Source organism: Pleurodeles waltl, chromosome 2_1 (genome assembly GCF_031143425.1).
Source record: "Pleurodeles waltl isolate 20211129_DDA chromosome 2_1, aPleWal1.hap1.20221129, whole genome shotgun sequence".
Taxonomy (NCBI): domain Eukaryota; kingdom Metazoa; phylum Chordata; class Amphibia; order Caudata; family Salamandridae; genus Pleurodeles; species Pleurodeles waltl.
Window position 1 is genome coordinate 460,738,161 of NC_090438.1, and position 12,525 is coordinate 460,750,685.

Below are 12,525 nucleotides of genomic sequence, written 5' to 3' on the forward strand. Positions count from 1 at the left end.
CAATGATGTATTGTACCAAGGAGAGGTTTTGGTATATTTTATAGTCATTTCTTTAGCTTTAGTGGTAAAGGAGTAAAGTGTGATCGATAACCAGGAATAATATTTTTCATACTTTTGAGAGGGGTTGGCATAGGTTAGGCCAAGTGTGAAGGAGGTTTCTAGGACAGAAATGATAGATCCCCGGTAAGTTTTCTTCCAATCATGAGTGAGCTTCGATGAATGACATACAACATGAGGATGTGAAAGAAGTGTATTTGCAAAGTGAGTAAGTATTGATTTGACCAAGCAACTGCAGTAGAGTTAATTGAACAGGTCACCTTATCAAGAGAGATCATAGAGTCAAACAAATGTTCTGCAGTGTGGATGGAAGCCTTACTGTGTTGTTGCAATAAACTCTCACTCAGAATCCCCCAGTGAAGAACATTCATGTTATTCGCAGTTATATTCCTATATGCTCTGTCAATAACGTTAGAATCTAATTATTGTTCTCATTGTTGATCTTGATTTTAGATGTGTCACCAAGACATCGAATCCAGAATATCAGCCGCTTTGTCTGGAAGCAGGCTAATGTGGCCAGTGAGCTGTGGGAGAAGCTTACTGCGCGTTGTATTGATCAGCACCGTCACATTGAGCGAACTTTGGAGCAGTTGCTTGAGCTCAAAGGAGCTATGGAAGAGCTCAACGTGACACTGACTCAAGCAGAAGGTGTCCGTGAAACCTGGGAGTCGATTGGAGACTTATTCATTGACTCTTTACCAGACCACATACAGACAACCAAGGTAATGCCAGGTCGGCTCACTCAAGCCCTTCATTTACCGTATTATCCATAAGTCTGGCAGACTGTTCATAACCACATTCCTAATTTACAGTCTAATCAAAATGCTAGTGAATCGTTCAAAGATTATTTAGCATTTGAGTAACACTTATCCACCGTAGAAAAAACATACAGTTACAATATTAAAACAATCTTTGCAACTGTTTCCATTATTATGATCAATTTTTAAACACTCTGGACCTCATTACTTGTTGACCTCAATCGAATGCAATAATTATTGCTTTTGATAAAAACAGACTTTCATCAGTGCTCGTCTGGACACTCGAGTGGGTGCAGCTTTTCTCTTGGAGTACAAACTGCTCTCCCTTCAGTCAGGGGTTCGAACTTTGTTGGCATGTTCAAAAAATTCTGCATGGTGTTGGTTGCGGGTACAGGGTCTTTTGGCAGCCTTCACAGCGATGGTTCCTTGGGCACATTGTCATTCAAAGCCTGTGATGAACCACATCCTACGCCATTGGCATCCCACCTCACAGTACTACAATGTGTTGATTCCCATGACAAATCAAGTTGTGCAGAGCTTGTCCTTGTTCTAGTTCGGGACAACCTGGTGAAGGAGGTCCCGTTCCAATTGCCACCTCTTGTTCTGCTGACAACAGATGACAGCATGTGGGGTTGGGGGGCAGTGTTGGGCTCTTAGGAACTGAGTGCTCTTCGGTCCCTCTGGGAGAGTCAACAGTCCTCGAATTGGAGGGAGTTGATGGCTGTCCAGAATACATTCCTGGGGTTCCAGGCCAGTCTATGGTGCACCAATGTGGTGGTCCACACCGGCAATCAAGTGGCAAGGATGTACTTGAAATGGCAGACTGGTGCAAATTACGGGTCCCTCATTCAGATTGCATCACTGCTTTCATTTGGCAGAGTAAATTGTTCTGTTCCTGACTGCAGTTTACATTCAAGGTGAGTTGCATTTTTGGGCAGACAGCCTCAGCATGAACATCCTTCAGTACAGTACCATCTGTCCCTTCCTCTCTTACGTTTTGTCTGTCAGAGTTTCAGGGATCCTTGACTGGACCTGTTTTCCTCCCCAGGCAATGCACAGTGCCCAGCTTTTTACACAGAGAGTCTGTCCCCTCAGGCATGGGATGCCCTGTCAGTTCCATGGCCTCAGGGGCTGCTGTACACCTTCCATCTGATTTCCCCTCCTGAGTCAGGTTCTCCAAAATGTTAGACAGGAGAAGGATTGGGTAATCCTCATTGCTCCTTTCTGGCCCAGACAACCTTTGGTTCCTCTCCTTCTGAATCTGTCTCAGAGTCAGATGCTCCATCCCCATTGTCAGCCCTCTCCTCTTCACTTTCCATGTCTGTCTCTTCAAGTGCTACTGGTCAAATCTGACAGCTTGGCTCTTGAGTGCTTAGGGTTGGAGTCTCCGGGTTGTTCCTCTCAGGTGGCCTTAGACATTCAATCATCTCATAGGCAGTCTACCCTTAAGTCTCATAAGAAACACTGGGCTTCTTTTTCCAAGAGGTGTTTCACTCAGTCTGAGGTTTCGACGGCCATTTACTTTTTCCAAATGTGTGACTTTCTGCAGGATGATTTTCTAAAGGGTCTGACTCCTAGTACCATTGTGCTCAGTAGGCTGCAATTAAGGAATTCCAGTCTTTTTCTGATGATTTCCCTACTATTTCTCCTTTGGTTTTCAGGCTACTTCGGAGTTTCTGACTTCAGCATCCCTCTGTTTGGAAGGAGGTTCCTTTTTGAGACTTGGCTCTTGTTCTCAGGGGGTTGAGGGTGCTCATTTTGAGACTTTGGAGGAAGCAGATTTGGTGTGTCTTTCCACTAAGATGGTCTTTTGGTGACCATTACTTCTGCAAGATGCCTTGGTGAGATGGGGCTCTCATGGCAGATTTCCTTATCTGAAGTTCTTTTCTGACAGGGGTGGTGCTTTGCCTCAACTCAGTTTGTTTCTGAAATGGCTTCTTCCTTTCATTTGGCTCAGGAGGTCATTGTACCTGTGTTAGTAGATTCTTCTTTTAACCTCCCTTCCATTCTGGATGCCAGAAGGGCCCTTCTGAATTATTTGGGGCGCACAAAGCTGTTTTGGTGTGTATCTCTTTGTTCATTGCTTACTGCTCTGTTGTGAAAGGTAGGAAGGTCTCCACTCAGACTCTTAGTCGATGGATCCATTAGGCCATTTCCCCTGCCTATGAAGTAGTTGGTGAGGTTCTTCCTTGTTAGACCTGTCAGCACTTGGCATGCTTTCCCCTGTCTTTTTGGCCTCTGACCTCCTGTTTTGATCGGGTGCTGAATTTTGTTTTTGCTGGCTTTAGGACTCTGGGCACTTTACTGCTACTGACCAGTACTAAAGTGTAGGAAAATACCATCTTGCCTGGCATGTTACCCCCATTTTCACTGTATGTATGTTTGTTTTTGCCTATTTGTCACTGGGATCCTGCCAGGCAGGACCCCAGTGCTCATAATGTATGCCCTGTATGTGCTCCCTATGTGGTGCCTAACTGTATCACTGAGGCTCTGCTAACCAGAACCTCAGTGTTTATGCTCTCTCTTTGCTTTAAAATTGTCACTGCAGGCTAGTGACTAAATTTTCCAATTCTCATTGGCACACTGGAACACCTTTATAATTCCCTTGTATATGGTACCTAGGTACCCAGGGTATTGGGGTTCCAGGAGATCCCTATGGGCTGCAGCATTTCTTTCGCCACCCCTAGGGAGCTCAGACAATTCTTACACAGGACTGCCACTGCAGCCTGAGTGAAATAACGTCCACATTACTTCACAGCCATTTTTCACCGCACATAAGTAACTTATAAGTCATCTATATGTCTAACCCTCACTTGGTGATGGTTAGGTGCCAAGTTACTTAGTGTGTGGGCACCCTGGCACTAGCCAAGGTGCCCCCACATTGTTCAGGGCAAATTCCCCGGACTTTGTGAGTGCGGGGACACCATTACACGCGTACACTGTACATAGGTCACTACCTATATGTAGCGTCACAATGGTAACTCCGAACATGGCCATGTAACATGTCTAGGATCATTGTCCCCCCAATACCATTCTGGTATTGGGGGGACAATTCCATGCATCCCCAGGTCTCTAGCACAGAACCTGGGTACTGCCAAACCGCCTTTCCGGGGTCTCAATGCAGCTGCTGCCAACCCCTCAGACAGGTTTCTGCCCCCATGGGGCCTGGGCAGCCCAGGAAGGCAGAACAAAGGATTTCCTCCGAGCGAGGGTGTTACACCCTCTCCCTTTGGAAATAGGTGTGAAGGGCTGGGGAGGAGTAGCCTCCCCCAGCCTCTGGAAATGCTTTGATGGGCATAGATGGTGCTCATCTCTGCATAAGCCAGTCTACACCAGTTGAGGGATCCCCCAGCCCTGCTCTAGCGCAAAACTGGACAAAGGAAAGGGGAGTGACCACTCCCCTGACCAGCACCTCCCAGAGAAGGTGCCCAGAGCTCCTTCAGTGTGTCCCAGACCTCTGCCATCTTGGATTCAGAGGTGTTGGGGCACAATGGACAGCTCTGAGTGACCAGTGCCAGCAGGTGACGTCAGAGACCCCTCCTGATAGGTGCTTACACCTCTTAGTAGCCAAGCCTCCTTTCTCAGTAGCCAAACCTCCTGTTTGGGCTATTTAGGGTCTCTCCTCTGGGCTATTCCTCAGATAACGAATGCAAGAGCTCACCAGAGTACCTCTGCGCTTCCCTCTTCGACTTCTGCCAAGGATCGACCGCTGACTGCTCCAGGATGCCTGCAAAACCACAACAAAGTAGCAAGATGACTACCAGCAACATTGTAGCGCCTCATCCTGCCGGCTTTCTCGACTGTTTCCTGGTGGTGCATTGTAGGAAGTTGGCTCTGTATGTGCTATTTCAAAGTAAGGAATAGCATGCACAGAGTCCAAGGGTTCCCCTTAGAGGTAAAATAGTGGTAAAAAGAGATAATACTAATGCTGCTTTTTGTGGTAGTGTGGTCGAGCAGTAGGCTTATCCAAGGAGTAGTGTTAAGCATTTGTTGTACATACACATAGACAATAAATGAGGTACACACACTCAGAGACAAATCCAGCCAATAGGTTTTGTATAGAAAAATATATTTTCTTAGTTTATTTTAAGAACCACAGGTTCAAATTTAACATGTAATATCTTGTTTGAAAGGTATTGCAGGTACGTACATTAGGAACTTTGAATCATTTCAATTGCATGTATACTTTTCAAGTTATTCACAAATAGCTATTTTAAAAGTGGACACAGTGCAATTTTCACAGTTCCTGGGGGAGGTAAGTTTTTGTTAGTTTTACCAGGTAAGTAAGACACTTACAGGGTTCAGTTCTTGGTCCAAGGTAGCCCACCGTTGGGGGTTCAGAGCAACCCCAAAGTTACCACACCAGCAGCTCAGGGCCGGTCAGGTGCAGAGTTCAAAGTGGTGCCCAAAACGCATAGGCTTCAATGGAGAGAAGGGGGTGCCCCGGTTCCAGTCTGCCAGCAGGTAAGTACCCGCGTCTTCGGAGGGAAGACCAGGGGGGTTTTGTAGGGCACCGGGGGGGACACAAGCCCACACAGAAATTTCACCCTCAGCGGCGCGGGGGCGGCCGGGTGCAGTGTTAGAACAAGCGTCGGGTTCGCAATGGAAGTCAATGAGAGATCAAGGGATCTCTTCAGCGCTGCAGGCAGGCAAGGGGGGGCTTCCTCGGGGAAACCTCCACTTGGGCAAGGGAGAGGGACTCCTGGGGGTCACTTCTGCAGTGAAAGTCCGGTCCTTCAGGTCCTGGGGACTGCGGGTGCAGGGTCTTTTCCAGGCATCGGGACTTAGGTTTCAGAGAGTCGCGGTCAGGGGAAGCCTCAGGATTCCCTCTGCAGGCGGCGCTGTGGGGGCTCAGGGGGGACAGGTTTTGGTACTCACAGTCGTAGAGTAGTCCGGGGGTCCTCCCTGAGGTGTTGGTTCTCCACCAGCCGAGTCGGGGTCGCCGGGTGCAGTGTTGCAAGTCTCACGCTTCTTGCGGGGAGATTGCAGGGTTCTTTAAAGCTGCTCCTTTGGATAAAGTTGCAGTCTTTTTGGAGCAGGTCCGCTGTCCTCGGGAGTTTCTTGTCGTCGTCGAAGCAGGGCAGTCCTCAGAGGATGCAGAGGTCGCTGGTCCCTTTGGAAGGCGTCGCTGGAGCAGAGTTCTTTGGAAGGCAGGAGACAGGCCGGTGAGTTTCTGGAGCCAAGGCAGTTGTTGTCTTCTGGTCTTCCTCTGCAGGGGTTTTCAGCTAGGCAGTCCTTCTTCTTGTTGTTGCAGGAATCTAAATTCTTAGGTTCAGGGAAGCCCTTAAATACTAAATTTAAGGGCGTGTTTAGGTCTGGGGGGTTAGTAGCCAATGGCTACTAGCCCTGAGGGTGGGTACACCCTCTTTGTGCCTCCTCCCAAGGGGAGGGGGTCACATTCCTATCCCTATTGGGGGAATCCTCCTTCTACAAGATGGAGGATTTCTAAAAGTCAGAGTCACCTCAGCTCAGGACACCTTAGGGGCTGTCCTGACTGGCCAGTGACTCCTCCTTGTTTTTCTCATTATCTCTCCTGGACTTGCCGCCAAAAGTGGGGGCTGGGTCCAGGAGGCGGGCATCTCCACTAGCTGGAGTGCCCTGGGGCATTGTAACACGAAGCTTGAGCCTTTGAAGCTCACTGCTAGGTGTTACAGTTCCTGCAGGGGGGAGGTGTGAAGCACCTCCACCCAGAGCAGGCTTTGTTTCTGTCCTCAGAGAGCACAAAGGCTCTCACCGCATGAGGTCAGACACTCGTCTCTCAGCAGCAGGCTGGCACAGACCAGTCAGTCCTGCACTGAACAATTGGGTAAAATACAGGGGGTATCTCTAAGATGCCCTCTGTGTGCATTTTTTAATAAATCCAACACTGGCATCAGTGTGGGTTTATTATTCTGAGAAGTTTGATACTAAACTTCCCAGTATTCAGTGTAGCCATTATGGAGCTGTGGAGTTCGTTTTTGACAGACTCCCAGCCCATATACTCTTATGGCTACCCTGTACTTACAATGTCTAAGGTTTTGCTTAGACACTGTAGGGGCATAGTGCTCATGCACATATGCCCTCACTTGTGGTATCGTGCACCCTGCCTTAGGGCTGTAAGGCCTACTAGAGGGGTGACTTACCTATGCCACAGGCAGTGGGAGGTTGGCATGGCACCCTGAGGGGAGTGCCATGTCGACTTAGTCATTTTCTCCCATCAGCACACACAAGCTGGCAAGCAGTGTGTCTGTGCTGAGTGAGGGGTCCCTAGGGTGGCATAAGACATGCTGCAGCCCTTAGAGACCTTCCCTGGCATCAGGGCCCTTGGTACCAGAGGTACCAGTTACAAGGGACTTACCTAGGTGCCAGGGTGGTGCCAATTGTGGAAACAATGGTACATTTTAGGTGAAAGAACACTGGTGCTGGGGCCTGGTTAGCAGGGTCCCAGCACACTTCTCAGTCAAGTCAGCATCAGTATCAGGCAAAAAGTGGGGGGTAACTGCAACAGGGAGCCATTTCTTTACATGCATCCTCTGAGGGTTGTCTAGTGTGCCAAGAAGAAATCTCCCGTGGGTCGACAGAATCTTCCCCCTGCCAACGCAGGCACTAAACCTCTGCATCACCAGTCCTTTGGGTCCCTTCTCATCCTGACGAGCCTGGTCCCTGGAACACAGTAGCTGGGTCCAAGTGTCTCCCACAGTCCAGTGCCCCTTCTGTCCAAATTTGCTGGAGGTAAGTCATTGCCTCCCCACGCCAGACAGCAAACCTGTGTACTGCATGATTTGCAGCTGCTTCGGCTTCTGTGCAGTTTTCCAGGACTTCCTTTGTACACAGTCTAGCCTGGGTCCCCAGCACTCCTTCCTGCATAGCCCAAATCGCTGAGCTGGACTCCGACGTCGTGGGACCCTCCTTTGTGACTCTGAGTCGACCGATGTCCTCAGATCTTCTAAGTGCCTGTTCTGGTACTTCTGTGGGTTCTGCCTGCTTCTGCAGGGGCTCTCTGAGTTGCTGAGCGCCCCCTCTGTCTCCTCCTCCAAGGGGCGATATCCTGATACTTCCTGGTCCCCAGCAGCACCCAAAATCCTCAACCGTGACTCTTGCAGCTAGCAAGGCTTGGTTGCGGTATTTCTGCATGGAAACACTCCTGCATGCTCCAGCACGCCATGGGACATCTTCAGACCAAAGGAGAAGTTCCTGGCACCTTCTGTTGTTGCAGAATCTTTGGCTTCTTCCACCCGGAGGCAGCCCTTTGCACCTTCAACCGGGGTTTAGTGGGCTCCTGCACCCCTGGACACTTGTGTGACTCTTTGACTTGGTTCCCTTCTTTTACAGGTCCTCAGTTCCAGGAATACGTCTTCAGTGCTTTGGTAGCAGTTGTGGTTCTTGCAGAATCCCCTAAACTGTCTTTCTGGGGTAGTAGGGTAACCTTACTCCTACTTTTCAGGGTCTTGGGGTGGGGTATTTTGGACACCCTTACTGTTTTCTCACAGTCCCAGCGACCCTCTACAACCTCCCATAGGCCTGGAGTCCATTCGTGATTCGCATTCCACTTTTGGAGTATATGGTTTGTGTTGCCCCTAGGCCTATGTCTACCCATTGCACCCTATTGTGATTCTACATTGTTTGCACAACTTTTCTTACTATTACTTACCTGTTTTGGATTTGTGTACATATAATTTGTGTATATTACTTACCTCCTAAGTCAGGGTATCCTCTGAGATACTTTTGGCATATTGTCATTAAAATAAAGTATCTTTATTTTTAGTAACTCTGAGTATTGTGTTTTCTTGTGATATTGTGCTATATGATATAAGTGGTATAGTAGGAGCTTTGCATGTCTCCTAGTTCAGCCTAAGCTGCTTTGCCATAACTACCCCTAACAGCCTAAGCTGCTAGAAACACCTCTATTCTACTAAAAAGGGATAACTGGACCTGGCACAAGGTGTAAGTACCACAAGGTACCCACTATAAGCTAGGTGAGCCTCATACATAAAGTGCAAGGGATCTCTGTCTAAATTGGATTAGTAATTGGTTCATCCATAATTGGCATATTTGATTTACTAGGAAGTCCTTAGTAAAGCGCACCAGAGGTGGCCAGGGCCTGTAACTCAAATGCACCTAGTGGACCTGCAGAACTGATTGTACCACCCACGAGTAGCTCTGTAAACATGTCTCAGACCTGCCACTGCAGTGTCTGTGGTGGGCAGTTTGGAACTGCCAGTTTGACCCAAAACCTCAGTTTTATTACATGTAGGGCACCCCTAAGGTAGGCCCAAGGCAGTCCCATGGACAGGGTACAGTGTAGCATTTAAAAGGTAGGACATGTACTGATTTGTTTTACATGTCTTGATAGTGAAATGCTACTAAATTGGGTTTTCACTATTGCAAGGCCTATCCCTTCCACAGGTTAACATGGGGATTTCCTTGAAATATCTTTTAAGTGTAATTTCCCATTGGAAGTAGAGATGTGGAATTTGGGGTCTCTGAAATCACAATTTAAAGCTACATGTTTTGGTGAAATTGTTTTTTAAATTGTCAGTTTGAAAATGCCTCTTTTAGAAAGTGGGCATTTACTTGCATAACCATTCTGTGCCTCTGCCAGGTTGTAGAATACACGTCTGGGTCAGGATGACAGTTGGGCTGTTTGTCAATTCACTCTAGACAGCCACACAAAGGGAGCTGAGGTATGCTCTGCATATCCTGATGAGTCTTCCTGTGCTAGAGTAGAGGGAGAAGCTGACACTTGCACCTGAATAGGGCTGTGCCTGTCCTTACACTAAGCAGTCTCCAACCCCCTGGAGTGTGTCTGGGGCCAGGGTGGAAAAGGCAGGGTCTTGTGCACTACAAAGACTTTCCTTTGAAGTTTGCCTTCTTCAATAAGTATTGGGGCTCTGAGACCACACCTTCAGAACACTTCTGGACTGAGAACATTCTATCAGGAATAACAGCTAGATGCCGTAGGAGGGACTGCCACTCTGCCTGTTGCTTTGCTGTGCTTGCTTGCTGCTTCTGTCCTGGGAGTAAAAGGACTGGACTTTGCTTTCAACATCTGGCTTTCCAAGGTTCTCTAAGGGTTTAAACTGAGCTTGCCTCCTGTTAGAAGTCTCAGGGATATCAAAAGCTTCATCTGCCAGCACCTGGGCTCTCTTGCTGAGAGTCCTGACTCACCAAGGGGTGCCAAATCTAGTCTCTGGGCCCTTGGGAATGAGTTCTGGTGTAACCAAGAAGAAGCCAAGTGCATTGGCTCCAGAGCGACTTTGGAACTGGTTCCGCTGTCTGACTCCACGCCACTGCCTGCACCAGGAGCTGTGGTGCCCACTGAGTGCAATGACAGCAACCAACACTGTAGGCCTGATGCTGCTGCAGTGCCTCTGAAGTCCCGCCACAGTGTGAGTCCTGCGAGTTGCGTCCTTGATGTCTGGGACACCTGACTCCAACTCCGCCTCAGGACCTGTGGCCCTGTGGTGTGATCTCAACACCACGAAGTTGACACCTTGGGTCTTGACCTGCTGGATTCATTGACCCTGCCGGATTGGGAGGAACCAACGTATCGCCACCAACGTCCCATCACCTCCTCTGCAACTGTAAGGAACCGACTCCTCACCTCCCTTGCCTGGCAATAAGGAACCAAATCCTCCCCTCCCCGGTAGCAATAAGGAACCGATGCTGTACTGGCTCCAACGACGCGTCACCTCCCCAACTCCGTGCAACATCTTTGCTTTTGCATCGTTTTCAAAGGTACTGTACCTGGGTTCCATTCAACTCCGTGACCAGCCCACAGTCCCTTGCGACTGGCGTCAGACTGTTGGGAGCGACTCCGTCAACAACATTGTGATAACCCCAGTTGGAGTTATTGTGTTTCTAAGCACTTTACTGAGATTTAATCTTTAAAAATGTGTATCTTTGCTTGTGTATGTTGGATTTTTATCATTTTGGCCCTTTTTTATTCAGATAAATATTGCCTATTTTTCTAAACTAGTGTGGAGTACTTTTGTAGTGTTTTCACTGAGTTACTGTGAGTGTGTGTGTGTGTGCGCACAAATACTTTACACATTACCCCTGAGATAAGCCTGACTGCTACTGCCAAGCTACCAATGGGGTCAGCAGAGGTTATCCTAGCTGTGTGACTCCCTTACCCTGTCTAGAGTGCCGGTCCCTACTTGGACAGGGTGCAAACCACTGCCAACTAGAGGCCCCATTTCTAACATTCCTTCTGAATAAAGACAGGGCCACTAGGGCGGTTTCTACTTCTTGGGCGGAGGCTCCCTCTTGGAGATTTGCAGGGAGGGCACATGGTCTTCCCCTCATACTTTTCTTCATCATTACCGTCTTTCTATTGGTGCTGACTTGGAAGGCTGTTTCAGGTCACAGGCTTTGGCAACTTCTACAGAATGATGTTGTGGTGACGTGAATAAAAACCTGTTCTGCATTGCATCTTATGTGCTCTGTGTTCTTTCTGAGCTTGCTATATCCTCAGTTTGTTAGGACTCTTGCGAGGAGGATGCCAAGTGGGGTAATTAAGTTGTTACTTGCTGGTAATCTTCATTACCCCAGTTAGGGGTCCTCCTCATCCCAGTCCTCTTCCCTCCTTTCCTCCCTGGGTGTTCTTGTGTCTTCCTTGGTAATGTAACAGGAGGAGGTGGGGGGCTTAAATTAAAAAAACAAGACTAGCATGCAATGACTGTGGTGAGGGTTTAATCTCAGTTTGTTGGGACTATTTGTTAGGACTGGAACGAGGAGGGCACCTTTTCAGGGTAATGAAGATTACTGGTAACTAGCAATGTCAGTACCTTTCAGAGGAGGTGCCTCCAAAAGATCAGTTACCTGTTTGTTAAGTCCACCACCTGCGTCCAGTCTTAAGCGTTGGCTTTTCTTAAAAGAGTTTTTCAGGATAGTGGTGCTGTCAAAGTAACTCCAAGGTATTTATATTTTTTTATATTTTTAAAATGTATCTCTTTGACATAACAAGATTTTTAGAGCTATGTCCGAATGCCATAACCGTTTTTTCAGTATTCATTTATATGCTCTTCTCATCACTGAATGTTACTATTTTGATTAAAGGATGTTGAGATCTAATCCATTAGAATAAGCTAATTTTACTACGCAGAAATAGACACTGATTTATCTCCGCCATCCCAGGGTATAAAGAAAAACATTTTGCAGGTTTAAATTAGTTTTCTCAGTCTGCTGTGTATAAACTGAAAAGGGTTTGCCAAAATATACCCTAGTTTGTGTCATTTTACCACCTAATCTCGGCAGTTAGGGAACCTTTCGGATTGTTCTGTATCCTCACCTATGTGCCTGATATAAAGACATTTTTAGGTGGAAAAAAGCTAGATTAATTCCCAAACCATTAACTTTCTGGCAAAGTTTGTTCCTGTTCACCCTGTCGAAGGCTATTCTGTGGTCAGCAAAACAATAGTACAGCACACTGAACTCATTGTGGGCTTTATTATCACCTTACATGCCACTATCTCACCCAATGTACATAGGCCAATTAGGTAATTGACAATTCACTGTTTCTTAAACTACTCCGATAATGTAATAGTATCAGCTTTGCAAATAATTTGCTTTGCACATCTATCAGTGTGATTAGCCAGAAAATGCTTGGTGTACAGCAGTCACTTTTTTTTGTAGTAAGACCTTTATAATACCTTTTCCATGAGTTGGTTATGCAACCAGTCTGAGTGACAGCCAAAACACACAGAAATATAGTATTCTAGAGCGTGCA

At 47.4% G+C, this 12,525-nt stretch overlaps 1 protein-coding gene across 1 annotated transcript in view; it reads left to right on the top strand.

Annotated features, from left to right (window-relative positions):
* DRP2 (dystrophin related protein 2) overlaps positions 1-12,525 on the top strand; it is a 633,012-nt gene that overhangs the window by 379,760 nt on the left and 240,727 nt on the right. The window contains exon 5 of the mRNA XM_069213379.1: positions 511-779. Coding sequence (XP_069069480.1) covers positions 511-779 — 269 coding nt within the window. The remainder of the gene's footprint in view (positions 1-510; positions 780-12,525) is intronic.